The sequence below is a fragment of the Trachurus japonicus genome, chromosome 1 (assembly GCF_045865225.1).
Source record: "Trachurus japonicus isolate A0001 chromosome 1, Traja_1.0".
NCBI classification, from domain to species: domain Eukaryota; kingdom Metazoa; phylum Chordata; class Actinopteri; order Carangiformes; family Carangidae; genus Trachurus; species Trachurus japonicus.
The window spans coordinates 2,484,093-2,511,739 of NC_140907.1; the positions used below are offsets into that span (position 1 = coordinate 2,484,093).

The 27,647-nt window shown below is 41.3% G+C and overlaps 1 protein-coding gene across 1 annotated transcript in view; it reads right to left on the bottom strand.

Moving 5' to 3' along the window:
- The window catches only part of rptor (regulatory associated protein of MTOR, complex 1), an 81,822-nt gene extending 55,374 nt beyond the window's left edge, over positions 1 to 26,448 (bottom strand). The window contains exons 1-8 of the mRNA XM_085778365.1: positions 26,300 to 26,448; positions 17,879 to 17,954; positions 14,914 to 15,015; positions 10,665 to 10,748; positions 8,721 to 8,831; positions 7,968 to 8,042; positions 7,504 to 7,569; positions 2,896 to 3,087 (exon numbers count right to left, since the gene is read on the bottom strand). Of these exons, the coding sequence (XP_085634491.1) occupies positions 2,896 to 3,087; positions 7,504 to 7,569; positions 7,968 to 8,042; positions 8,721 to 8,831; positions 10,665 to 10,748; positions 14,914 to 15,015; positions 17,879 to 17,954; positions 26,300 to 26,367 (774 nt within the window). The 5' untranslated portion in view covers positions 26,368 to 26,448. The remainder of the gene's footprint in view (positions 1 to 2,895; positions 3,088 to 7,503; positions 7,570 to 7,967; positions 8,043 to 8,720; positions 8,832 to 10,664; positions 10,749 to 14,913; positions 15,016 to 17,878; positions 17,955 to 26,299) is intronic.
- Between the last annotated feature and the right edge of the window lie 1,199 nt (positions 26,449 to 27,647).

Consider the following 27,647-nt stretch of genomic DNA (forward strand, 5'->3'; position numbering starts at 1 on the left):
AGCAAGTGCAGCTTCTCTGACATTTCACCTTTACACCCTTAACTTCCCACATGTGCAAATGTAAAATGTGGATAGAAGTGGACATGCAGCTCTGACATAAGGTGACCATAGCTGAAGCTAGTAGCTGTTTGTTTCGCTGTTGTTACATCGCTAATGTTAGCATTGCTAACTAGTCTTGCCAAGAGACACTGCAGTGACTCGGTATTGGAAAATGAAGACAGACAGTCTGAGCAGGGCTAGCTGGTTAGCCTGCTAACTGTTGTAGCATATGGAGGTAAAGTGTTTGTGGGGCATTTTCACAACAGAGAACAGAACAGAGAGCTCCTGAAACACAGTACATTACAAACAAAGAAAGAAAAAAACTTACACTGCACCAAAGAGCACTAACATTATACAACAAAATGTCAACAAAAATATTCTGTGTGTGTGTGTGTGTGTGTTGTAGTGAGTTGCAGGATATGACTAAATGACAGTGTCATTTTGGTTCCGTCCCTTCAGACTAAATTAAAGTCTCTGCTTAGTCGCTGATCTCTGCTCCTCTTTTACATTCTGTCACCTCAACTACTCATCACTTTTTTCAATCTTCTCAATGTGGCTCTAGGGGAACACAACACAAACACACACATACTGTACACTACACAGCATCTGAGGTGCCCTCAAACTAGCAACTACAGTAAGAAGAGGTCTAAAATGCAGTCACTTATCAGTTAATATGTTGTTTCTTCTGCACCACATGATGCAGGCAGTGATGATCTCCTGTGAAGAACACTGAAAACTCTCCACTGGTAAGTGAGCAGTTGGTAACACTACCTGAAACCTGCATGTGTGTTTGTGTGTGTGGGCACAGACAGATGTGTTTGCAGACCCCAGTTTCAACTCTATGGTCAAAGCAGCTGTCTGTCCATTGGAAGCAGGGAGGCACTGGGACAAACAGATGTTCCATGTGTGTGCATGTGTGTGTGTGGTGTGTGTGTGTGTGTGCGTGTGTGTGTGTAGGGGTGCAAAGTGTCTGGGTGAACTTCAGGGCAAACTCTATCTGGCTGTCCCTCTGGTCAGCACACGACCAGTCACACGCCGACCATCACAACACAGCAGGGCCACTTGTATGTGAGAGTGTGTCGTCTCTGACCACAAGACATGTACAGTATATGTATATAACATAATAGAAATCAGATTGATATTTCAGTTGTCTCTTAGTGTTGTTTTGCTCAAGTTTGCTGTTGGCCATGTTTGAGACTTACAGGTAAGAAGAAGAAGAAGAAGAAGAAGAAGAAGAAGAAGAAGAAGAAGAAGAAGAAGAAGAAGAAGAAGAAGAAGAAGAAGAAGAAGAAGAAGAAGAAGAAGAAGAAGAAGAAGAAGAAGAAGAAGAAGAAGAAGAAGAAAATCGATCTTACATATGCCTCAAAAATTGATATATTTTGGATGGAGATTTACTCTTAAGTTTGATGTGTCCCAGATGTGCAGTTTTGGTCTGTTTCCAAAAAAAGACTGGGATGTTTCTTGCTTTTCTGCAATAAATGTAAAATCTGGACTCATACCACAAACCACAAGTGGACAACTATGGAGAGACATTTGTCTCTTTATTATTCAATCAAACAGAATAGATTTGCAACCAAAAAAAGAGATTTGAGAGCGAAACAGAATAGGTTGCAATTGCAAAAAAAAAAAGTTTTGAGAGCACATTTCTTCAACTTCAATCAAAACTTTTGTAAGTAAAAACATATGATAATTTTGCTGGATAAGAGAAGAGTTTCTATTGGTAGTTAGACACCAGGTCAAACCCACCAAATTCTTCTCTCATCCATCAGCCTAGGCCCTGCCCATTAAGTGCAGTTGAACTCGCTAGCAAAGAGGACTGATTTATAAGCAAAACGATCATACGTTTTTACTTACAAACATTCGTTTTGATTGAAGTTGAAGAAATATGCTCTCAAAACATTTTTGTTTTGCAATTACAATCTATACTGTTTTGCTCTCAAAATATATATTTTTTGACTGCCACTTATTCACTTTTGTTTGCAAATCTCTTTTTTGGTTGCAAATCTATTCTATTTGATTGAATAATAAAGAGACAAATGTCCAAAGACAAGGTTAATCTCAGGGAATGGACGACACCTTCAGGGCCGCCCTGTGACAGAGTGAGGGTTCATTTCCGTTGGCTTCCATAGAGGCAAAACGTAAACATTACAGGGTTAGGGTCAAAAATGGCTACCGAATTACACAGCACTTCAGAGCAGACCCAATCATCCGGGCTGTGTCAGTGTTTGAGTGGGCCGTGAATGGGACTTTTAATGGGCTTTATGCACAGCTCCACTACTTCCTGAACTTAAACCAGCTCCTTTATTTCCTGTCTTACATTATTGAACAAACTGATTAATCCAGGTGTGTCTGACCATTGTTGTGACTACTGAGGTACTGACTCAGTCAGACACACCTGGATTGCCGCTACAATCAGTTTGTCCAATAATGTTCATAAGTTCAGGAAGTAGTGGAGTTGTGCATACAGTAAAGCCTATTGGGGAAATTCTGTTTAAACAGTACTGATGTTTATTATTCAAAACAAAGTTAGTAGGGTAGTTTGGTATCATTAAAAAGTTGCTAATGGGGTCTGTGTAAAATACTGTATAAGATATCCCTAATGAGGCCACACAAATTCCAGATTCTTACAGTAAAATATTGTTTGTTTCTATAACGAGATAATTTTAGGAGGCATTAATAAAACAGATGATTCAGACATCACTTCATCTGCTTCCTTTTGAAGTGAAGGCTGAGCCTTGAACCAACTAAAGAAAATAATAATATATAAGAAAACAATATAAAGATACTTGATGTTACATGAGTGACAGGCATGCAGTCTAACGCTCACGTGGCGCTTGGGCAGTATGAACCTCTCACCTCAGGGATGGGGTCCGACAACAGGGTGTAAAGCTTCTCGTGGGCGCTGTCTCGGACTCCACACCAGCGTGCCGGGTCGAAGTTCTGCCAGATGCGGCCCAGGCAAATGGCCACCCATTGGCGGAGCAAAGGATGAGGGTCTGACAGCTGCTCCAGGCAGTTGGCTATCAGGTTGCCCTGCAGACAGGCCTCCTGTTTGGGGGAGAGGAGGGTGAGTGAAGGAGAATGGAGAGGCAGTGCAGAATAATGTCAGAGTTGTTAAGTTGTTTGTTTCCTTCGTGCTTCCAGGTTTTAAAAAGGTAGAAAATACCTGTGGAGAGCATTCAAGACACATAGCAGCAGCTTCAGGACTCTAAGTTATAAAGTAATAATAGAGGAAAGGCTGTTTGTCTTGGACATAATTTCCCTTGAGTCACTAACTTTTAAAAACACCCACAGACTTTAGTCTGTTGTCCTTGTACAACAGACCTGGACAGATTGTGTTGGCCAACAGTGACCTGTCAGTTTTTAATATTTAATAAGAGAACAATATCAGCAGATTATATCAGTCATACTCTCCTGAGCAGCATTGAGGCTTCAGGCTGGAAGTCGACTTAACTCATTACCCAGTTAATCACCTCTAACCTGGAACTTCCCTCTGTGATTTACTAAATGATGATGAGCTTCTGCAGCGGCTCCCTTGAACCTCTTCAGTTTACTTCAAATCTTTTTTTTTTTTGTGAACAAAAGGTAGCTGGTCCATCAAAGTTTGTGTCAGTGCAAAAGAAAAGCTGGCATGCTTTATTCAAAATCCTTTTAAACTTTCTTTTTGATTTCTTTTATTTGTGGAGTGCATTAACGACCGCTCTCCTCTCTTGTTCCCAGCTGCCTCACTGTTTCTTCTTTTCATCGAGTGACAAGAGTTCACTCTTCACTTGCCTGTAATGGATGTTAAACTTTGGGAAAAGTGAGACAATGTGCTTGTTCAACAGTACGAAAAATCACCAACAGTCACTTTTAAAGGCCTGTTTGAAAACTACCAGCAATACAAAGGCTCACGGGGGGAAAAAAAAAAGTACAGTGGCCTCCAATGACACTTTATTAGGTAGACCAAAATAATGCAATTCAGCACAACTACTCATCACTACAATACAACCATATAGTCTCTCATGTTTGTATATGGGGCAGAAACACCTCAACATCTGTATGTAGCAGACATGTACATGTACATGATGTTCTCAGTCAGCAGGGGAAGAGATGCTCTTCTCCTTACATACTGCGCTAATGTGCGATCATCAAACTCATCAAATGTGCGCTGTCAACTCCAGTCTGTCACTGCAGCTCCTGCCCCAACAGTGAACCCTCTTTCAAAGTCACTTGGATCTTTTCCTCTTTCCGTCTTCACACATAATCACAATCAAACGGACCTGTTACTCATTTGTATTCATGCCACAGAGCATGCTTGGATGTTAACTGCTTAAATGTACCACGCAGTGCACCTGTGTGGAAGCGTCAACATTTGTAATGTTTTAGCACCTATTCTAATTTATTACTTTGAACTCCGTCTGCACAACCTCAATAATCAACATAGTCAAATTCAAATCTCTGGCAGTGTCGGTTAAAAAAAACTGACAGTTGTTTTCTTTGTAAAGGTGGAATTTATAGTCGAGCTGTATGGGTTTAAACTTCTAAAGGTTGAACTCAGAGTGCTTAAGAGTTTAAGCTTTTAAAATGATGTTCACAAATAATTCCAGAGTTTGTAGTTGAAAATCAGCCTGGGTGAGTCTGTGAAATAAATCACAGCTCCGGTGGGTTTAATTATGATCCCTTATGTAAATCTACTACACCTGTCTGGAATTATGGTGGATATGAAGGCAACGGAGTTCCCTGCTTTGTGATTGGACAGTCATTGTCCACAGGCTCAGCTCCAAGAGTCAAGATACTGTATGTTCTAACTTGAGCATCATACACAGTGAGACTGAGTTTTACAATGTTGCTTGTTCTTTAAGTGTCTACGTGTAGCATCCCTGCTTTTTTTTTTTTTTTTAATTTGGACTGACATATATGCTGCAAAAGAAATGTAAGGGATTTTGTTGTTGTTATTGTGGTTTGTGTGTCTGTTTGTTCATGCACTGTTAGAAATCAATAAAAATTGTTGTAACTAAACTTGGACAAACGTGCAGCAAAGGAGCCTGAGTCGGACTGAAGGCCATGGATCAGCACGAGGTCACAGTTTTTATTCACCATCTCCTTTTTTCAATGCAAATCAGGCCCACAAACTGGGCATCTCATCAGATTTATATCACAGCATTATAAACATTACTACTTTACACTCACAAACTCTGGATTGAAAGTCATAATATTGCGAGAAAAAAAAGTCCTCCAAGTCCTGATTCTGATGACAATGCGGTGCTGACTTGCCAAAAGCTTGAAGTCCCAGTGTGTAGGATTCTTGGTGCTGGTAGCTAGCTACTCTGGTTGAGAAGAGCAGCTGTCTGCTCCCTCGTTCCCAGAGAAGCACAGTAGCCTACGTGAATTTGTTGCTGTACCGGTGACGATATCGGTATGCCGTCGCCGTAGTGATGCCAAGCAAAGCTCCAGAGTTGGAGCTCTGGAGGGGATCTGGGCGGCCACGCGCTCCAGCACAGGGAGACTAGGCTTGAGCTCGGGCTCTGGAGCTTAGGGGAGCTGCGATGTACCACTTAAATGAGTTTAGAAACATTAGTTTAAGGTCAAAAATTACATACTAGTGGGCAGTGTTGGGAAAGTTCACTCTACATGAACTAGTTCAAAGTTCAGTTCACAACTTTTAAAATGAACTAGTTCAGTTCATAGTTCATAATTCAAAATTTTGAACCAAGTTCACGGTTCCAAAACTGAACTGAACCCATATTGAACCACAGACAGCAATTATTTTAACAGTTTTAGCCAGTATTAGTTACTACTTTACTTTCCCCAAAAAGTAACTGAGTTACGTGATGAAAGTAATTACCAGGAAAAGTAACTATTGCGTTACTATTTTATAAAATTCTCAAATATGTCAAATTACTTGGACTTCACACGCGCTGTATCACTCCGCCTCTTCCAGCGCCGCTGATCCAAACAGCTGATAGGTGTTGCCAGGTTGGCTGGTTTTTCCGCTGCATCTTAACGCCTGTTTACAGTGTGTTTTAGCTGGTTTTTGCCCGGAAGGCTCTGTGGAAACCTGGCACACTCCTGAACGAAGTCATACTTTGAGAGAGCGCCGTTCACAATCGGCAGAATGAACGCGTTCACAATAACGTTCATCAAGCAGAAATACAGTACGTTCAGTTCACATTCGCCCAAAATATAAACGAGTTCATCAACGATCGTTCATTGAACGCGTTCAGGCACAACACTGCTAGTGGGGCTCTCCTTGTTTGTGAAACCTATGCTTTTGTACAACTTCACAAAATGTTCCAAGGCCTCATTTTAACGACTTCCTCCTCTAAAACAACAGGTTAAAAAATAATGACTTTTTTTCTCATGAAACTATGACTTTATTCTCCAAGTCTCAAAACTCCGTTGTACATTCAGTCCCCGTCATGTCTCCTCTGTAACAAGAATACAAAGGTCCGGTGGGTCAAAGCCTCTGAACTGAAGGACACCTCACAACCACAACAGACAGATACAGTTAGTGTATCCTTTGTATCCTGTTGACTGAGGTGTCTAGACATCAGCGATGACACATCTCCTCAGCCCCCTACACTTTCCTTTACGTGCCCTCTGATCGGTCGCGTGTCGTGCAGGCAGCTGCTGAGAGCTGGAATATTAAGACGCCAGAGCTCAGTGACATGTTTGCAACAGCGATAGCACAATAATGAACGCTGTTGTTGAAAGTAAGAGGAATAAATAATGGAGATGTGGAGCTGGCAGAGTCTCTCTCTCGCTGTAATGCTGGGGATCATCTATTATTTACAGGCCTGCAAGAGAGGCAGAAGCATTAAGCACACAGTGGTATGGGAGAAGAATGGCTGTTTCTGAGCTCGGGTGCACATATAGCTTTTCTGATTTGGTAAATTTATATAATGTCAGGGAGAGAGAGGCACTGTGAGGTAGTGGAGAAGGAAAAGAATGAGTCAAATAACATTCACAACTAGATGAAAAAATAACTGCAGAGAGCAGGAGAGTGAGGACTGATGGTGGAATATTTCTTTGTGGAATAGCGTGTCGCAAAAGCGTGTGTGAGTATGTGTGTAATGCCATGAAATGACAAGCTACATCATCCCAACATCACACCCTTGGACATTTGATCAGCGTCAGGCACAAAAGGCTTCTGGGATTGAACACCGGAGGCCAGGAGCAGACCGAAGTGACACTTGTGGTGATAAAGTGTCACCACAGAGGTGGCTGGAACCGAGATGGAGATTATAGAGGGGACCGCTGGTGACAAAAATGTCACATAACCAATATCTCCCGGAAATACACAATGGGCGATAGAGTCATATCTCAAAGTGACATGTGGCCCTGAAAGAACCCACTGTGGTTCTGGTGAGGGAAGTAAATGAATAATTTGGTGCATTCTCCCTTTGGACTTCTCCTGCACAAACAGACAGTGATGTGAAAATACACACATATCCAAATACACACACCCACACACACACGTACCTGTCCTGTGGTGTAGCTGTTGACAATTACAGCCAATATGAAGACAGCCATTGTTCGATGCTCAGCCTGAAACAAGAGAAAGGTGATTGACTTTTCAAAATAAAAGATACTGGAGAAGGAGATGGGGAATACTGTATGTAGCTGAGTGACACACACACACACACACACACACACACACACTCAATCAGTGAATACATGACACATTGACTTGGTATTGTTTGTTGCTTTTTCTATTCAGTAGTTTTAGAAATGTTAATTTGACGCTTTGACAAAGGTTGGGATTCTCATTTCATGTCATAGCTTCACAAATCTCTCTGAAATGTTTTTAATGAACTCTTCAATTCATTTCAGTGAAGGTATGAGTGAAAGATAAAATATCAATTAGAAAAATTGTGCAAATAAAAAAGCAACATTATATTTAAGACAGTCCAAAACATGAAAACATCACTGGTTGAATCACTTACTGGCATGTAATTGTCAGCTAAAACTGACAGGAAGTACTTGTGGCCGTTGTCTTTCACCAGGTCAGCTTGACATGACTGCAGAGAGAGAGAGAGAGAGAGAGTGCATGTAAGTGAGAGTGCGTCTGACTGAAATATATATAAAATCAAGGCAAAAGGAATCATTTGACATGTGTGACTGGCAGTCTTTCTCAATAATGAACAACTATTTTTACAAACCAAAACATTGTGGGATTCAATTTAGTGAAAGCACCCAGAGACAGAAATACACTACATCATATGCTTGACCATGAGCTTTTGTCATGGTATAAAAATAGGCCCCTGACATAACTGTGCAGACGTCATTATCTTTTCTTTTCAATTCAAGAAACAATTGCTTCTTTCATCCCTTGTGTTACATTTTTATTACACTGGTGTAGAATCACCTGACACTATGAATCACTGTGTTTTCTTCAGAATGAGCCTGTCACATCTACGTGGAGAGTGGGTCCTCTTCCACAGAGCCGACCACTGCCATATAACTCAGAGTGAACAAACCAAAACACTGGCTCTATTCGCTAGCTTCTCTGTTTGAATATGGGGTGGGGTATTGGATTGGTTGTGATCTGCAACCTGAACGCTAGATGCTACTGAATCGTACACGCTGTATTTTTGAACCTGTGATGTAAACTGGTGGATAATATTTCAAGACAATAAGGGTTTAGAGGAGACCGGGCAGAGACACATTAATGTGTATTAGTATTTTACATAACTTACACTGTCCACAGCCAGGATTTTAGCCCAGATGAAAACCAGCAGCGGTCTCAGCTCTCTGGCTGAGCTCTGAAGCAGCTTTAACACGTAGGGGAAGATCCCTACAGACAGGGCCTGGAAACACACACACACACACACAAATGGTATTTACAAAGAGGTATTGTTATTACAGTACAGTTACTGCTACAAGAATGAGCTTGGCTGGTTAAAGGCAGTTTTAAATTCAGGTCAAATGTCAAGGAGCTTGTTCTTTGGAGTATTAGATTAGATTGGATTTATTTATTTGTCCTTTTTTAGGAGAATTGTTTCTACGTTCCATACAGCCTCGAGAGGACAAACATGACATCAAAAAGGACCACAGGAGTGTATCCTACATGTACATACATTAATAATAGTTTCGATTTATATAGCGCCTTTCAAGACACCCAAGGACACATTCACATACATTCTCACATTTATACACCCACAAAGAAAACCCGGCACCCTACCTAGTTTCCCACATTTACATATGTATGCATTCCCCATTGTATGCACAGTGTCCTACAACACTGTAATATTACTGTAAATCTTCATAATCTATTGCAGCACCAGCATCTTTAACAGTGTCAAAGTTTTGGCACCCCTGGTCAAAATGTCTGTTAATGTGAAGAGTTGAGCAAGTGGAAGATGAAATGATCTCCAAAATGCATAAAGTTTAACATGAAACACTCATTTGCAATATTTGAAGCAATAGCAGTGTATTATTTTGTTTTCTACAGATTCAGACTGAAGAAGGGAAACAAAGCAGCAGTCTGTGCTATGCAGGGTGGTCGACCTTTGATGCAGCACTTTATCTTTTCTGTCATTTTGAAAATGTAAAAGATGAAAATAAAAAATATATATAGTTTAAAATGTAAATGCATCTGTAACGTTATGCCTTTTGGAGATTATTTCTTCTTCCAAATTTTGGCCAGAGGTGCCCAAACCTTTGCATATCACTGTACCTGCTACCGGACAGTGTGAAGGCGATGTGCCCGCATTTTAAGATGCTGCTTTTGGAACCCCAACCCTGATGTCCTGATGAAGATTTTGTTTGAGTTCTTCAGTGCTTTGTGCTGTGTGTTCAGTGAACAAAACACTTCTGACAAGATCCTCAGCCGTGTGTTTTCCCTGTAAGAATGTCTAAAAATCATTTAAAAACTGCTTAGTGAATGTTTGTTGTGTCTCGATGACAGACAGCTCACACCCTCAGCACATCTGCTACTGCTACTGTTTGGTTGATAATCTTTGACGGCTTAGAGAGATTTTTCAACATTTTGGCAAATTCGCCTATTGCCATAATCCCTTAAGTCTTAGAAGTAGGTTAATAGTCGGTGCAAGCTGTTTTGAGATCTGCGGGGCAGAGACGCGAGCTGCTCAGCTAACGCAACGGAGGTGCATGGTATTTCCACGTTTCCAAGTTGTGACCTGCACACTCACCACGCTATGAAATAATAACGTATAATTATGTAACATTACATCACATGAAGCAAATACTCGGAACTACTTGCGCTTTTGAAATCACTTCGCCGATCAGCCGTGTCTGAAATGCAGTTCCGGCTACACGTTGCCTCAAAAACAACTCTGTCTTGTTCCATTATTATCTCATAGCGTGGTGAATGTGCAGGTCACAACTTGTCCATGAGAGCGTTTTGGAGTTGGTGGATTGTGTATTTGATGAGGGAAAGCTGGAAATACCGCGCACCATGCAGAACTCATGTCTCTGCCCCACTGATCTAAAAACAGCTTGCACCGACAATTAAAGGTCATGAGCCTACTCCCAAAACTATAGGGATTATGGCAATAGGCGAATTTTCCAACATGTTGAACTATCCCTATAATACTCTTCCAATGTTGTGGAATGATTTTATTGGATTCAAACCCATCATCACTGTCAGACAAACACAGTAAATGTAGAACTCAGCGCACCAGACTGACAGCCCAGGGTCCCAGGTCCAGAAACCGTCCAAGCAGGTCCAGAGCCCGCAGCCGATGCACCTGACTGAGGAGGACCTGAAAGAGAGCAGAGGTCGTAGGTCAGAGTGTGCTGCCTCTGAACAGACTAGAAGAGGAAGTATGAGATTAAAGGATGAGGAGGAAGAGGAAGAGCAGCAGGAGAAAGCGAAGCCAGAGTGAGGAGGTGGAGTGAAACAGGTGGCTCTCCCACCACTACTACTGACACCCGCTTGAACTTGTTTACTCACACACACACACAAAACTATAGTGTGTGTGTGTGTGTGTGCACTGATGTGTGGGCGGCTGGGTGCGTCCTCTTGGCTGCCATTTTAATTGGCTTCTTAAGGAGATGCTGCTTCAGGACAATACACCACAGTGTGTGTGTGTGTTCTTGTACTTACTACGTTGTGAGGTCCGAGTTTTTAAGCAACAGAGTGAGGACATTTTTGGGAAGTGAGGACATTTTGGCCGGTCCTCACTTTTTCCAAGGGCTGTTGGAGGGTTAAGACTTTAGGTTGTAATAAGGTTTAAGTTAGGTTAAAAGTAATGGTTAGGGGAAGGCATTTGTTTTGGATGGTTAAGGTTTCGGGTAAGGGGCTAGGGAATACATTATGTCAATGAGTGTCCTCACAAAGATAGCATTACAAGGATGTGTGTGTGTGAATTTTGGTTTGACGTGTGTGTGCACTATATATATATGCAATCTGACAGTGATGCTACGCAGAAAATCACGATGTGGACGTTTTGGGCGACAGGAACTATTTTTAAGGATGCATATGGTATGTGCTAAAAAATGTTAAGGCGTGCTTTCCTGTGTGTGTCGTTTCTGCAGCGTGAAGCGCAGTGCAGCACGAAGCCTGTGTGACGGCTGGACACTGCTACATCCCCATGTGACTGTCCCAGTGTGTGTGGGAACAAGCATATGGAGGGACCCAGGTACACACACACACAAGCACACACACGTATACGCACGCACATGGTCGTTTCCTCCGACACGTTATGTATTATTAGCATCCTCCACGACTCCAGCCTGGTGTGCATGACCACGGAAACAGAAGGTGGCCGGGGAAGACCGGCCCAGGGTTACCTCCAGCTCCAAGGAAGAGCGTGGGAGCGCGTGGCTGTGTGTGACGCACATGTGTGTGTGTGCGTGTGTGTGCGTTATAGGAACAGGAAAGACCACAATGCCAACCTTTAGAAATAGCTTGTAACACTTTCCAGACTTATAGATGTCAGTGATTTTGTTTTTTAATTTTATTTAAAAAATTTTAATTTCTTAAGATTGTGGCATGATGCTTTTTGAGATCTCTCAGCCTCCTTCACTTCACTCAAACAGGTTCTATTGAAGTGATTTCTTGATTCTGGCAGGTATCAGGTGTGGACGGTGAAATTGAACTTAGCTTTAAAAAAAAGAAAAGTTTTATCACAGTCAGTGATGCCATCTAAAAACCGCATTTTATGTTAACTTGGGTTATCTTTGTCTAATATTTAAATTTGTTTGATGATCTTAAACATTTAAGTGTGACAAATATACAAAAAAGTACTTTATCACAAAGGGCCAGGTAGGTTGGATAGCGTTTTTCCCTTAAAAAAATGAAATCATTATTTAAAAACTGTATTTTATATTGACTTGAGTTACATTTAAGTGTGACAAATATGCAAAAAAGTAAGAAACCCAGAAGGGGGCAAATACTTTTTCACGGCACTGTACATAAACTCATTTTCTGCACAAAATTCAAGTAAGACATTAACATACATTTACATTTACCACAGAAGGGATGAAAATAAAATCCTTCAGTGATATTAAAATACATGAGAATAAATGTACATATTGGTGTCTGTAACACCCCGACTCCAATCTCCTTTGCTGAGATGAGTAAGCATTTCCTCTGCTCACGCTGTGTGAATGAGCTGTGACGTGTGGTCATGATATTATATGATGCATATGGACGCCCTTAATCACTTTACTGACAAAGCCAAATCTGTGTGACTGTGAATGTGCAGCTGTTAACGTAACATCACAATTTAGGGATGTTGTAATCCCTTCGCAAAATCTGTTAATCCTTTCCCGGATAAAACGGCTGTTGTCAAGACAACGCTGCAACGTGTGTCTCCTTTTTCCTGAGCTCCATTGTCCTCCCTTTTTGCTCATTTCATTAAAGAGCATTATTGATGGATTACTCACTGTTGCCCTTTTCTTGTCGCTCTTTGCGTCTTCCGAATAAAGCCAGAATATGTTTTGGCGTGGAATTGTACATCCTCTAAGAACACGTCGGCCTTTAAAGTTCATTCTTATGCAACTGTGTGCTTAAAAGGGAATTAAACCTGTTTATGTGTCCACATCATACATCAGAGGGTACGAATTACTTTCCCATCATGGCGTAAAGCTGCATAATGTTGCGTAATCTTAAGGGCTACATCAGCTTTACTTCCTATCTTGCACTCTCTTGAACACCAAGCACACACACTCACACTCAGCTTGCGGAGTGTGTGCCTTTCCCTCAGCTTTTAACGGGTCCCGACAGGACTGCTGTATGGACGGCTGCGGCTCGCAACGTGCTGAGTCAGCAGGAAATTACCATTCAACACGGACAGCAGCACCCCACTACTGTGCTGTGATCTAATGCAACGCCACGACTGTACGACCCTGCGGGAGGAGGAGGAGGGGGGATGGTAACTCAGTCAGCTGCTGCACACTACAATTACAGGGTTCTGGCAAAAATGTCATCCCAATTAAAGCGTCCAAAACAAATGTAAGTCCACTTCAGGGAACACAGCGAGACACTGTTCCTGTCACAGCCTTTTGTTGCCGGGTCGTAAGGAAGAAAACGAGCCCACCACTGCTGAGTTCAATTTGCGGGAATTATTTTACAGTGCATATCACACCTTCAGTTGGCAGAGCTTAAGTGTTGACCTGAAGGAAAAGAGTGTCATGTATAAAAGAGGATAAGGCAGATAAATGATGGGAGGGAAGGAAAAAAAAGAGGAGCGGTGAGAGATAACGGTGTTAAAAGTATTGTTGTAATAAAACTCTATGCTAATGGTGGGTTCTTGGCAGGTGATGTGTGTGTTTAATAAAGACAATGAAATGAAAGGAAGAGCTCACTTCATGCAACATTTCTGGCTTCACCTGCCTGACAGAGCTGTGCTATCCAAACACAGGAGTTACAGAAAGGTCCACCGATCCTTCAGGCCAAACAGCGGCATGCTTCCTGACTCCTGGTTGTGTGAGTGCAAGTGTTTGGTGGATTGATATCAAGCTGTGCTCAGTTCTCACCAGACGCATCAGCGACGGGTTTTAAACTCATTTACGAGCTTTAATAAATGACCATCGTGAGCGCGAGAGACACTCACCCACTTCTCACTGAGTAACAACTCAGACGGTTTCTCATCAATCTCAACAATCACCGGATAAATAACAGAGGAGAACTCCATGCAGGCGTTGTGTTAGATTGAAACGCCATGTGAGAAAAGATGATGTTTAACTCTTAAAAGAGTTTTTTTGGAGGCTGATGATTAATGTGGATTCATCAAGGTTATTTTTGCTCATTTAGTATTTTAGTGACTGAAATGTCTCTATAGTCAATAAACTGAACTAGACCTTACCGACCCGACCACTCGACGCTTTTTTACACATTACCCATTTAAACAACACGCATGTATGTTCTGCTTGTTTATGCACTCATTTGTATGATGTTTTATGCTTATGCACTCTTGAAAAATGCTCTATAAATATCTAAAATACTATTACTGTATTATTATTATTATTAAAAAGACCTTCATACTGACTACCACCAAAAATGTTTTGGAGGCAATAATGTGTTATAATTGTAATCACCACAGCTCAGAGAGGACACATTGGGAAACAGCTGGGAACATATTTTTCAAGATTTATTATTATGAGTTCAATTTTGAAAAGTTTGCTGTTCATTTTGAAGGAGACAGAGCAGCTGGAGCAGCAGCTCAGGTTCCATCTGCTCTGCACCTTCCACACAGTGACAGTGACTGTCTTAAAAAATAAAATCTGCTTTCATTATAATCTGAATGTTTTCCCTTTACCTATTATTTTTCATTACAAGCTATGGAAACACAATATGTATTTACATTAAGAAAAGCGAGCTGCAACAGAGGAAAGGAGAGAAGGTTCCCGAGTTGAATGCTTGTGTGTGTTTATTTGAGAGAGAGAGTGTGTGTGTGTGTGTGTGTGTGTGTGTGTGTGTACCTGCAGTACGATGGGGAGCTGCTCAGGAGGGTTCCTGTTCTCCACACCCATCGTCAGCCACACCTGGAACGCCGTCAGCTGCTCCGCAAAGAACGGACTGTGCTGTGGACATAAATCACACACAGTGTTTATCACCATTTTGAACAAATTATTGTGCTAACTCATTCTTCCTTTCTCTCTCTCTCTCTCTCTCTCTCTCTCTCTCACACACACACACACAAGCACACACACACAATGAGCCAGTCTGCAGTGACTAGCCTATCATTTCATAAAAGCCCTGACACAATGAGCTCAGAAGTGACACTGCACTGCAGTAACGACATAAATCCTGATCTATCATGATCACCTTCCCTCTCCTCTCTCTCTCTCTGCTGCCGGGGCAGTTTGCCTGATTGATTAGTTGCTGGCCGCAGAGTTTTTGATCGCCTGGTGTTAATAATGCTGCAGGAATTACGACAGCGCTGTGCAGACTGTTGATGGATGTGGAGAGGGGAAATATCAACACTTCTCGGCTGGATGGAAAAATTAATTTGTGCATAATTAAAGCTTAATAACTCTATACACACACACACAAACTCAGTGGTACATGAACAGAAACACTTGGTTGGTAAAGTTCTAGCCTGTGTATTTACAGCATAGTGTGTATTGGTACCATCTTTTCCTCACATAACACCCTGTTGAGTTTCCTTGGTACTTTATGATAGATCATATTGGATCAGTATCTTCACTACAGGGAGTTCTGTGATTTACTGATTTAGGAGAATATCAACTATGAATGAATATGATTAAACCAAATTAAATGTGATACTTTTTAGAAGTCTAATATCCATTTCAGAGAAAGAATGAAAGTGTGACCTATCATTTATTTATTATTGTATATCGTATTTAAAATGTCATCATAGTTTTTACTGTTTTGGGTTTTAAAGGGGTAGTCCAACATTTTGGCAAATTGGCCCATTGCCATAATCCCTATAGTCATAGCAGTAGGTTCATTACCTTTATTTGTCGATGCAAGCTATTTTTTTAGAACGGCAAGATTTCTTGGTTTCCCTCATCAAATTCATCAAATACACAATCCAACAACTCTGGTGGACAAGTTGTGACCTGCACATTCACCACGCTATGAGATAAGAACGTAACGTTACCAGACAGAGTTGTTTTAGAGGCAAATGCAGAGACTGCTTGCTGAAAACGCGCATTAGCTGTTTTGCATGAATTTACCTCGAAAACAACTCTGTGTGGTAACGTTGTGTTATTATCTCAGTGTGGTGAATGTGCAGGTCACAACTTGTCCACCAGAGCATTTTGGAGTTGTTGGATTGTGTATTTGATGAGTTTGATGAGGGAAACCAAGAAATCCCATGAGCCTCCGACTCCGTAGCGTAGCTCTGAGCAGCTCACGGCTCTACTCTGCATATTTGCCAAAATGTTGAACTATCCCTTTAAGTTTTTCCTACTACTTCCCAACTGTTTAAAACAATCATTAAGATCATTATAATTATAATTATAGAAGCGATCTAATGAACACAACCTGGAGCCAAATATGCAGCAGAAATGCATGATTGACTGATGATTTTAACTGACATTAACTCACCACTGTGGCCTGTCGAACCTGAGTAGTTGTGATGCAACAAGTGACTGAAAATTGACCTAAACTCAACTGGACTGGACAGACCTTATGAGATTCTATTTTTTCCATGAAATTTAATTATTTTAGTTTCTTATTTCAGCCCTGGGTGCCTTGTGAAGCCTTTCTGTCAGTTTACATTAAGAGCCAAAAAAATAAGGAACTTTCTATACAGGTAAGTAGAGGGTGGAACTGAGTAGAAGTAAGGAAGAGGAGAGAAAGTGTTGAAAATGCAGTGTTCATCTCTGTTCATGAGGGAGGTCTGAAAACAAAACTTAGGTTTATAAAAAGGCATCTGGAAAACGACTCTTATTTAAACAGGTCTTTCCTAACCCATATAAATGAAGTGAAATCAGATTTTTCTTGGTGCTTTTTAATGCATGTATGGCTCCAAGTTGCCCTGAGGCAACAAAAAGCTTGGTGGAGGGGCGGGTGAGACCAGATAAGTATGATAGAGAGATAAAATATTATCAACACTCATTAATTACCAAGAGAAGAAAATAAAGCTGAATTTGTAACAGCCAAGGCACATTGGAGAGGAATTAAAGGCCCAGAGCAAGACAGAACGCAAAGATCTCCTTTAGTGGTCCTCGGAGGCTCAATTACAGTGCCGGTAAGTGTTTTCAGCCCGAGAGCTGGAGAAGATAGAGGAGGAGCAAGGATGGAAAACTGCCCCTGGGGGAGCGATGGAAGACAGGCCCACATCCGAGGGGCCAGGTGAAGGAGTGAAAGAAGGCCCGGAGAAAAAGTGCTAACATCAGGAAAAAAGCAGCTTTATATTGACTTTTTTGGATTAGTTTGAATTACAAAGTACACGATGCTGCTGTCGGCGCCGTTCAGCATCTTGTGACACACACACAAACACACACAAACACACACATCTGTCTTGTGTTGGCCCAGATATTTTCTGTCATCATCAGCCACTCGCAGCATGTTTCCATCACACTCAGCGTCTCCATGGCGCTCCCCTGCCACACCAGTAAATAGAGCAATAAACACACCAGTGGTCCAAAGTGCAGGACCAGTGGTTTCAGTGGCCATTTTTCTTATTTCAAACACAGACTTGAATTATTAGACATGACATTTTACAATGTAATCCACTGAGAATGTGTGTGTGAAGGTTTGAGAGATTAATAGAGATGCTTTTAGATGTTGGTGGTTGAGAACTTGCAGTGCAAACAAGAACTGCGTGAGGTTTATGGGCATCAGTCGTGGACAGGTCCAAGATAACAGCCATCCATCACAACTAGACATCCCATAACCACACACACACACTCTCACACAGAGTTAAATAGAGGAACTTCAAAGTGGGAGTTTTTTACTCTCACACACACTTACTCTGAAGGCGGTGCCCTCCTCGATGATGGTGGGCAGCTGAGAGAGGCAGATGTCCACAGCCAGGTCCCAGGCCTGCCTGCAGAGAGGGAACACACACGCGTAAGCACACACACGCACGCAATTCTCTAGTTAGAATTACGACATTGTACGGAAGATCCCCAAACCACACAGAGACGAAAGTGTCGCACAGAAAGAGATTTTTTTGGACTGCATTTAATTTATAGACTTGTTTTTTTTCCTACTCTGTTATGGGTCTCTATACATTTTCCTCATTTATTTTTATTTTTTCATACTTTTATTTATTTTATTCATCTTTCTTTTTTAATTCTTTTCTTCTCAGTTTAGATGGATGTGTTATTTGAAGTGGTTGTTGCTACAGGATAATTCAGGAGAATTGTCTTAAATGTCTTAAATATTTGAACATTTCATTTCATTTCATAACCTTTATTTAAACTCGGAGATATATTGAGGAGTAACCTCATTTACAATACAGCCGAGATGAAACACAAAACATTTAAGGACAGAAGACAAAAAATTTGAAACATACAACAGCATAACAGAATACTGGAAGTTAAAGGTGACAAGGATAAATTGAAACATAAGTGTAGTTAAAAGCAGGAGCAGTTAGAGGTAAAATACGATGTAGTTATGGTTTTAAATTGTCCTATTGATAAAAGTGAGGTAAGTTTCAGATGATTTTGCAGAGTGTTGAGGTTGTAGGTGCAACAGTAAAAGAAACTGGTCTTTCCAAGTTCAGTGTTAACAGAGGGAACCTGCAGTGAGCCAGTCTTTTGAGCGTGTGCGATAGAGACCTGCATTAAAAGATACTAGTGTATGTAATATTACATTACATGTATGTAATATTTGTATATTTATATGTGTATATACAGTATATGTGTTTTCAGATTGAGCATACTGTATATATTTATTTTAATTTTATATTGTAACATATGAAAAACAGTGGCTGCTGACGAGGCAGCGACCAATTGGGATCCATAATAAACCAAACTTAACTAAACTAAACTCAACAGATTTGTGGCATTTCATCCGGAACCCTCTTCTTGTGAATTACAGTAAAGTAAAGTCAGCGTGTCTTATTCTCCACAGCCTCTGCTCACATTCTCCCCTTTCCTTTTCTTCACTGCGTACGTATATCTTTAAATCCCCGGCCCAAGGTCCTGGCAGGAGCAGTGAGGAGCCTTTAATCGCTTTCTAAACACCAGCTCCTCTCCCATGGACATCATATCTAATTCATGGGGTTGTGTAACTCACATCAAACCTCATCACAGCTCCTCTATTCTCTCTCTCTCCCTAGCTGTCTCTCTTTCCTTTCACTTCCCGCTTTCCTTTTTTTCCTCGCAGCAAATTGGGCTCCGGGCCTCGGCGGGGCTTTTTCCTCTCAGTTAGCGCAAGTTAGAGGTTGAGTCATGTTCCCAGCCGATGCGCCGTGATGTAATGTGATGCTGAACAAGTGACACCAAGTTCATTCAGTCTGAGATTCTCTGTGCTGCTTCAACAGCCTTGTCCATTAGCTGAGAGTGGGATAATAGAGTCCCTGCTCTATTATAACTAAACACAATGGATCCATTGCTCCTACAGTCATGGAAATAACAGCATTATAAAATAATGGCACTACTTTTTTCAGTAACTAGTAATCAAGAAAAGTTACTGTTTCTCCTATTATCTAAAATGTATTATAACGCCATTAGTGTCACTGACAATAAAATGCGGCGTTACTTGACTCAACAAGTCTCGTCACAAAATAATACACCTGTTAAAGTGTATGTTATATAGCCTATACATTTATTGCAGTCCATCAACTAGTGGGAAAAAAGCAGTTTATCTGGAACTAACCAACTCACTCAGTATTCCTCCGCTCAGGCAGGCCCCACAAGTTGGTTAGTTCCAGATAAACTGGAGGTTAGGGTGGCGAGTCCAAGTAATTTGAGCATTTTATAAAGAAGTAATTAGGTAATCAATTACTTTTATAAATTAGTAATTCAGTTACTTTTGGGGGAAAGTAACTAGTAACTATAACTAATTACTTTTTTTAATGTAAAGTGCCCAACACTGTGTATATACAGTACATCAGAAGGCAGTGATGTACACTCAGGAAACCAGACGCTTAATAATTCCAAGTAGTTTTAAAATTCAACATAAATGCAGTTCATCCAGCAGACGTGTCAGCTGCTACAAGTTCAAGCTAAACAGGAGAATTTATAAATTCAGCTGCCAACGTGGCAGGAAACACATTTGGTCCTCCAGCAGCAGAAACACACATTACTGCAGTATCAGGAACAGGTGCTCCTTAGTTAGCACAGGGTTGGAGTTATTAAACACGTGATGCTTTACATCACATGTCTGAGATAACTTAAAGTGGTGGAACTGAAGATGCTGATACCACAGCAGGATCCTCTTTTTATATCTTAATCATTTGAAGAGGAAAATCAAATTACTTCTTTTTTCCAAGAAGGAAAGTTATTGACAGACTGGAACAAACAATCCTCTGTTAGGAACACAACATCTCACAGGCAGGGTGATGTTTACTCAAGGTTTGTAAAAGATGTTTACACACTAGATAGAATTTGGAAATGGCAGCTTTTACCAAACCATTAAAAGTGTTGCAATATTATCCGTTAGCAGTTCCTGTTTGCTGCTATCCTTGGATGTCCAGACAACTGTCACTGAATTAAACATAAAAATATGAACATTCACAGGCAGTTTCTAAAGTTTCTACAACTTCTATACATAGTTATGTTTATCTGTTTGCTATGGACACTGATGATTATTGACAAATGTAGCTCACCCTGCATCTAGAAATATGTGCATCACATCTGTATTAAAGCGGATATATTATGAAATTATCACTTTTTGAAGGCTCTTTAACATATATTTGGGTGTTTGTCTTGCCCTCTGGCCACCAAAATGTGACAATTGACAAAAAAAAATCGGTAATCTTCAGGCTCCCTTGGTTGTCTTTCAATGATGTCATTAGTTGTTGAATTTGCATAATACCACCCCTACCTGGTAGCAGTAGAAGGGGCGGGGCAAGCAGTGGTTCATTTGCATTTAAAGGGACAGGCACTGAACCCAGCCGTTCTGAACAGGGCTGTTTAGAGAGGATGAAAAGAGCTGTGATGTCCTTTCAAGCATTTTGCTAATCGGCCTTTCTTACCAACCCATTATGTTTACCATTGTGTTGCACAGTCTCAGTTCAAAATGTGTGAGCAGTGTGTATTGTGTTAGCCTGACTGCCTGCTGCGAAGCAAACTGTCCTTCCATCACACACTCCCTTCTCCGAGTGTTACATGATTGGAGAGTTCAGCTTGACGAAGTAACGCCGCCTGTTGCTGCTGTAAAGTAGCCCTGATTTAACCAATAAAACATTGATCCATAAAAATGATTTTAAAAGATTTAACAGCTGAGGGTTGAGTTTGGTTTTAAAATATGATTTTTAAAACTGACTCACTTTCTTTAGTGGTAGAAAAGCCCTGACATAATGAATCTTACTATACTGTAAGGCCTGGAAGTTTGCTTGCAACCATGAACATATTTCAGAGGCAATTTTAGTTTTTGTCGCTTAAAATCAATAATATGACACAAACGCAGCCTATTTAGAGAATAATAATCCCCGAGCAGGAAGAATCAAAAAGGTATTTCTTTAGATTTAAGAAACGGTGCAGTGGAATCTGTGCAGAAACCCTGTGAACAAACATCGTCCCCACTTGTGTTTATGTAATCCACCGGAGAGGAAACCAGCAGATAGAGCCGTCTAATCGCTGAAGACATGATCACAGGGAAGAGGCTGCTGCACCGTTTCAGATGACGGCATTAACTCGGCCGAAGCCTGCCAATACAAATGAGTAACTCATCGGCAAACCTGTGTGCACGTGTGTGTGTGCGTGTGTGCGCATGTTGACAGCACGGAGAGAGTGTAGGGAACCAGTTGGCAGCTGACTAAGCTCTTTTCCCTGTTGCCTGCAGAAAATGGTGCAGCGATGCACAATCAAAAGTAGACACACACACACACAGACCCACACAGACCCACACACACACTCCCACTCTGAAACTGTCCACAAGGGAGTAATCAGCCTTGGGTTTATCTTCTCGCCCTTATTCTGCTCCATTTGAATAACAATTGCTGTTTGTGTTGGGACACCGGCATCGATCAGCGAGCCCCCAAATTGCTTAATTCCTCCTCTCTAGCCACACACACACACACACACACAGACACACACACACACACACACACGTAACTGCTGAGACAAACTTTTGTTTTTATTTTTCTACTCGCCTTTTCTCTCCGGCACTTTTGCCTTTTTTATGGTCCTCTCAGTGTTCTTTCCTGCTCTCTTAAAACGCGGCGCTGTCGTTACTCTGCTTCATGCTGCATACGCTGGTGTGAAAACAAAGTGCAGCTCTGAATGTCTTTGACTGTAAACAGTACAATGTAGCCGCAACCTCACATAATGGGCCTGTACGGCTGATGAAGAGAGACTGCTGCCTTCTGGAGGAGGAAGCAGCAGTATTCTTTACAGTAAATGATGCCAGAGTGTTACACAAGGAGCCGCTCCTCCGAGGCAAACCGACTGAGAGAGCTTTTTTTTTTTTTTCCCAGCACGAGCCAGATAATGAGTGGGAGAGATGGAGGGAGGCATTTATAGAAGACCAAGAGGAGAAACAATAGATGGTGGGAGAGGTGTTTGTGTAACTAAAGGGAGATAGATGATGATCTTGCACAGTTTGGAGAAGCATGTAAAGTGGATGGATGGATGGATGGATGGATGGATGGATGGACCTCCCTCTGTGTCTCTACGGTTCATAGAAGACACTGTAAAACGCTGAGACGACCTCAGGCTCAGGTTTCAGGCTGTTCTTAAACAGCAGTTCGTTTTTGTGGTTGAGTTTAACCTAAATCTTCCAAGCCATCCATCAGAGATGTGTAATGTGTTAAAGAGGACATTTATGGATATATCACTTTTTGAAGGCTCTAACAAATATTTAGGTGTTTGTCTTGCCTTCCGGCCCCCAAAATGTGAGAATTGACTAAAAAATATGTAATTTTCACGCTCCCTATCAATGTGGTCTAATGAGCTGTTTCGGGGCGGGGCAAGCAGTGGTTCATTTGCATTTAAAGGGACATGCACTGAAAGTCCGATAAGACGCTAGGGCTGTCAAAATGAACTTCGCTATTCGCATTGAATTCTAATTTTTTTTAAAAAGAGAAGATTTGAGTGTGGAAACTGACGTTCGAACTTGTGCCTTGGCAACGACACAAATCAAAGTCCAAAACAGACCTCTGCCGCGGAGCCGCCCCTACAGCCTCCACCGTGACTGGACCATCGTCATCCACTGGTCTCTGCCTCCTCCTGCACTATATCTACATGTATACATTGTTTACGTTGTGTGAAATCTGGTGTCTTTTCTATAGCACGCGTTTGCCCTGGGGTGGAAAAAAAAAAAAAAAGCGCGATGGCAGAAGTCACGAAATGGAAACATTGTAACCTGTGACCACAGCTGGCCACAGTGGTCTATAGCAGCTGCAAATAAATGAAATCAGAAATCATCAAATAAATGATCAGAAATCAATCGTGTTTCATTTTGATGAGTTAAAGCTTCAGAAGGAGGACAGAGGAGGTCCCAGATCCAATCAGTGAGGTGCCAGATTTTGTTCCGGCAGGATCCGGCACAAATTAAGCACTTTATATCTTATCTATTTATATATATTTATTATACATTTCTGGCAATATCTATATATGTGTATCTGACCTTATAACATTTCGATTTCCATTCATGAAGTTTTGTATTGATTTGGTAAAACTTGTTGCAAATGTTACATAACAGATTTGGTTGGAGTGTCCTAGACTAGTGGACGCGGGACGTATAGGCCTAATAATAAGCTGGTATCAGTGTATATAATGATATAATAATTTATTTTTTAAAAACATTAAAAAATTCGAATAAAATTAGAATATTTAACATAAGATGCATTAGAAATTTGAATATGATTTGAGGGGGGGATTGACAGCCCTATTAGACGGCAAAATCAAATTTTGGCTAGCTCGATTAAGCTGTGCATGTAAACGTACTGACAGACATGTCTTTAACACCTGGGAACTATTTTAATTTGTGGAAAAGGGGCAGAATATGTCTCCTTTAACTCTCCTCAGAGAACAGACCTCCTCTGACTGCTCTCAGTCGGAGGGGAGAATTATTCAGCTGCAGGTTACATGCGTGTGGGTGGTTAAAGCAGAGCATCTGCATACAACCTGTCCATCACAGCGACTGTGGCAGCTGTCCGTGAAGACGGCGCTCTGTCTGTCCTCTGTAGAGGCAGGCAGAGAACACACTAAAGAGTGAGGTGTGTGTGCATATGCTGCAGGGCAGAAGCAGATAAAAACACCTACGTGCTTTGGCTCACACTTCCTCACACTGTTTATTTTCAGAAGTTGTGAAAGTGATTAAACCAATGTATTAGATTATTTTTTTAAATGGTAAATGTGAATTTGTATAGATTGGAGACCTATGGGGAGTTACTTTAGAGTCACCTGTCCACTGATTGTGAATGTCTTTGTGGGAGGAAGCCGGAGAACCTGGAGAGAACCCACACAGACACAAGGAGAACATGGAAATGCCTGGTGTGTGTGTGTGTGTGTGCGGCTAGGAACCTCACATTGAGGACAGGACAGATAGGTGGTTGTTGGCCAGTAATGAGCCCCAAGCAGTGAGTTAACTCCTTGTTAAATCACTGTTCTTCTTGATATATATATATATATATACGTATATATATATATATATATAATGTGATGATAGTGTGTGTGCTGTCGTTGTTATTGTGTGTGCTGTCGTTGTTATTCCATGTATTCTCCTGTATTTTTTGTCTGTTGTGTCAGTCTTTAGATGTGGGACTACAAATGGAAATTTGCATTTTGCTAAAATCTGGTGCAACCAACTTCTCATTTCATGTAAATGATTAATGTCACTGCACACTGTCCTGTGGAAAAACTAAATCTAAACTAAAACTAAACTAACTCATCTGAGGAGCTGCACTTCACTCTCTCTGCCACCTGCTGTTTGTTGCCTGTCTGTGTGTGTCAGCTTAAAAAGTTACTGTTGTCAATCAATACACTCTCTGGAACAGTTCGGTGTCGTCCACAAGATGTAAACTGTGAACTCTGAAACAGTTTGAAGGGATTTTAACAAACAACCTGCCGCCTCCATTCTTCCTGCTAAGCCCAGAATCTTAAACAGAGATCTGTCCTGACTGCACTCGGCTGAAATCATGTCAGTCCTCTCATCTACCTGCTGCTGTGAAAGCATGAATGTCAGGAGAAAGAATATTCTTTTACACTCTGCAAACTTGAAAACCAAAACAGGGCCTGTTTTTTTCCACTGACTTATGGTAATAAGAAAAATTACAAAACCAAACAAAACACAGAGAACATTTGTCCGAGCTGTTGTTAAGAGTGGAAAACAGTTTCATAGAGGAGTTTAATGAAATAAACAAGCCAGAGGCTTTTAGGCAGATACACCCCGAGGCAGCTCTACCATTTGTAACCAGGTTGATCATCTTTTAATCTCTCTAGTTACCACTTAAAATCATTAAATATACATACCACACCATGAAGAAGAGCCCTGTCTCTCTAGTCTAATGAAAGAATTAGGGCTTGGACTTTATCGCATTAATTACGATTAATTAATCACAGAAAAATAACGCGACAAAAAAAATTAACGCATTTAATCGCTATTTATTTTTGCAGTGCGGAATGTTGCTCATTGCACGAGTTCCCGGCATACCTGTAATACTGATGCACAGGGCACAACACGCAACAAAATGGAAGCTGATGAGAAGTCCCTGCAGGGTTCGGTGAGCGGAAATTTTACTTTTAAAAAACTTCCGGATGGTAGCCTGGATAAAAGCACAGTTGTGTGCAAATTGTGCAAAAAAGAATTTGCGTATCACCGGAGCACTTCCAGCCTTCACTACCACCTCAATGCCAAACATGTTGCAGCTAGCAGCACAGACAACGACTGACAAATTAACAAACGCACTGGTGAAGTGGATTGCAGTGGACTGTCGGCCACTCTCGGTGGTAGTAGATGAAAAAGCTTGAATATAGTTAACTTTAATTTAAGTTTGTGCCTTGTGAACAATGCAATCATAAAGTTCTATATTCATATTGCACTTTATGTTAACACTGATGAAAATGAAAATAAACAAGATTTTGTTGTTTAAGCTCATTTATCTGTCTATCCATTGATTCAGTCATATACCAAAATCCATTTCAATTGAAAAATGTTGCGATTAATTAATTACAAAGGCTCTAATTAATTAGAGTCCCACCACTAGACAGAATGTATTTAACTGTGTGTCTCCCTCAAAGCCGACAACATCTTTGCATCTGTGTGAATGTATCTTACCACATGGCGTGCATGTATGTAGGGGGCAGGCGAGGACTGCTGACCGGCGTGCAGTTGTACGACCTCATTATCCTCTCTGCCAACAGGAAATTGCGGAACAAGCTGGCCACCAGCAGGTCCTGACGAAACAACTTCTGGAACAAATCTGGAGACAGAGGGAGAGAAAACAGACGCGAGCCGTCACATCAGAGGCAGGAGGAGGCGTCGGATGGGTGAAATGACACAGAGGGGTGGGGATGGGGAGATGGGGGGTTAATGTGAGGAAGATTTGAGGCTGGGCGAGTGAGTGGAAATCTAACGGAGCAACAAGAAAGAAGTGAAATTGGAGCAAAGCAGCCTCTTTGGAGGAAAACAGAGTGGTTTGTTGTGTATGCTCTCAGAATACAGAGGACACAGAGCTGCAGATTAAAGCAATGTGTCCTGGTCACATTCTCATCAGCTCATTAATGTATTCACTAATTCACTTTAATGGGGCCAGGCCAATCCCATGGCAATCTCTCTGGTTTATGATTGCCATTCGCCCGTTTGGGCGAGGCAGCAAATACAAGTGAGTGTGTGTTTGTGTGCATAGACTACATTATGAGAGACAGCGTCTGACAAATCCAATGCCTGCTGTTAGTGTTGAGCTGTTTAAATGTTGAAGTGTTTGAATTAGTGTGTGTGTGTGTATGTGTGTGTGTGTGTGTGTGATTTGGATTAGGTGTGCAGTGCCTTCATTACAGGGATTCTCTGTGATGTGTGCTGCTTCATTAACAGCAGAGCCCCGGGGCTTTAAAAGGCTTTGGCAACCATCAGCGTTGTCACATTGCTATTCTAGCTGGGATACAGTTTATCTCAGGGAAGTCTGTGTGTGTGCACTGTTGTTCCTATCTAAGAGGGGACATCGGCGTCGTTACACATTCACCAACAGGGGACCAAGCAGCCAACAGGGGACTTTTTTTAGGTCCCCTGTTGGACATGCTTTAAATCAACTTAAAATCATGTGAAAAACCTTCTGGTTAATTTTTTCAACTTTAGCCAAGAGGGGACCTGAGTGTGTGTGTGTGTAAAATACCATATTCAGCAGTGCCCCGGCAGGCTGGAGCTGGGGTTTTAACGACTCATTCACACACGTCGTTTCTTACACTCCTCCATAGTGCGAACGACTTGCAGCCCCGGCAGCCTTTCAGACTGTAGAGAGGCTATCAAACAGGCTCCTTAGTGAACAAACCAGTACCTTGAAACATAATTTGTTATTCTTCGTAACAAAATATGAAGGTCCCAGTTTCATGGATGTCTTAAGTTTAAACTCAACACTGTATTAGGTATAATAGAAATTTTAAAATATTGAAAAAATTGATCACCCATG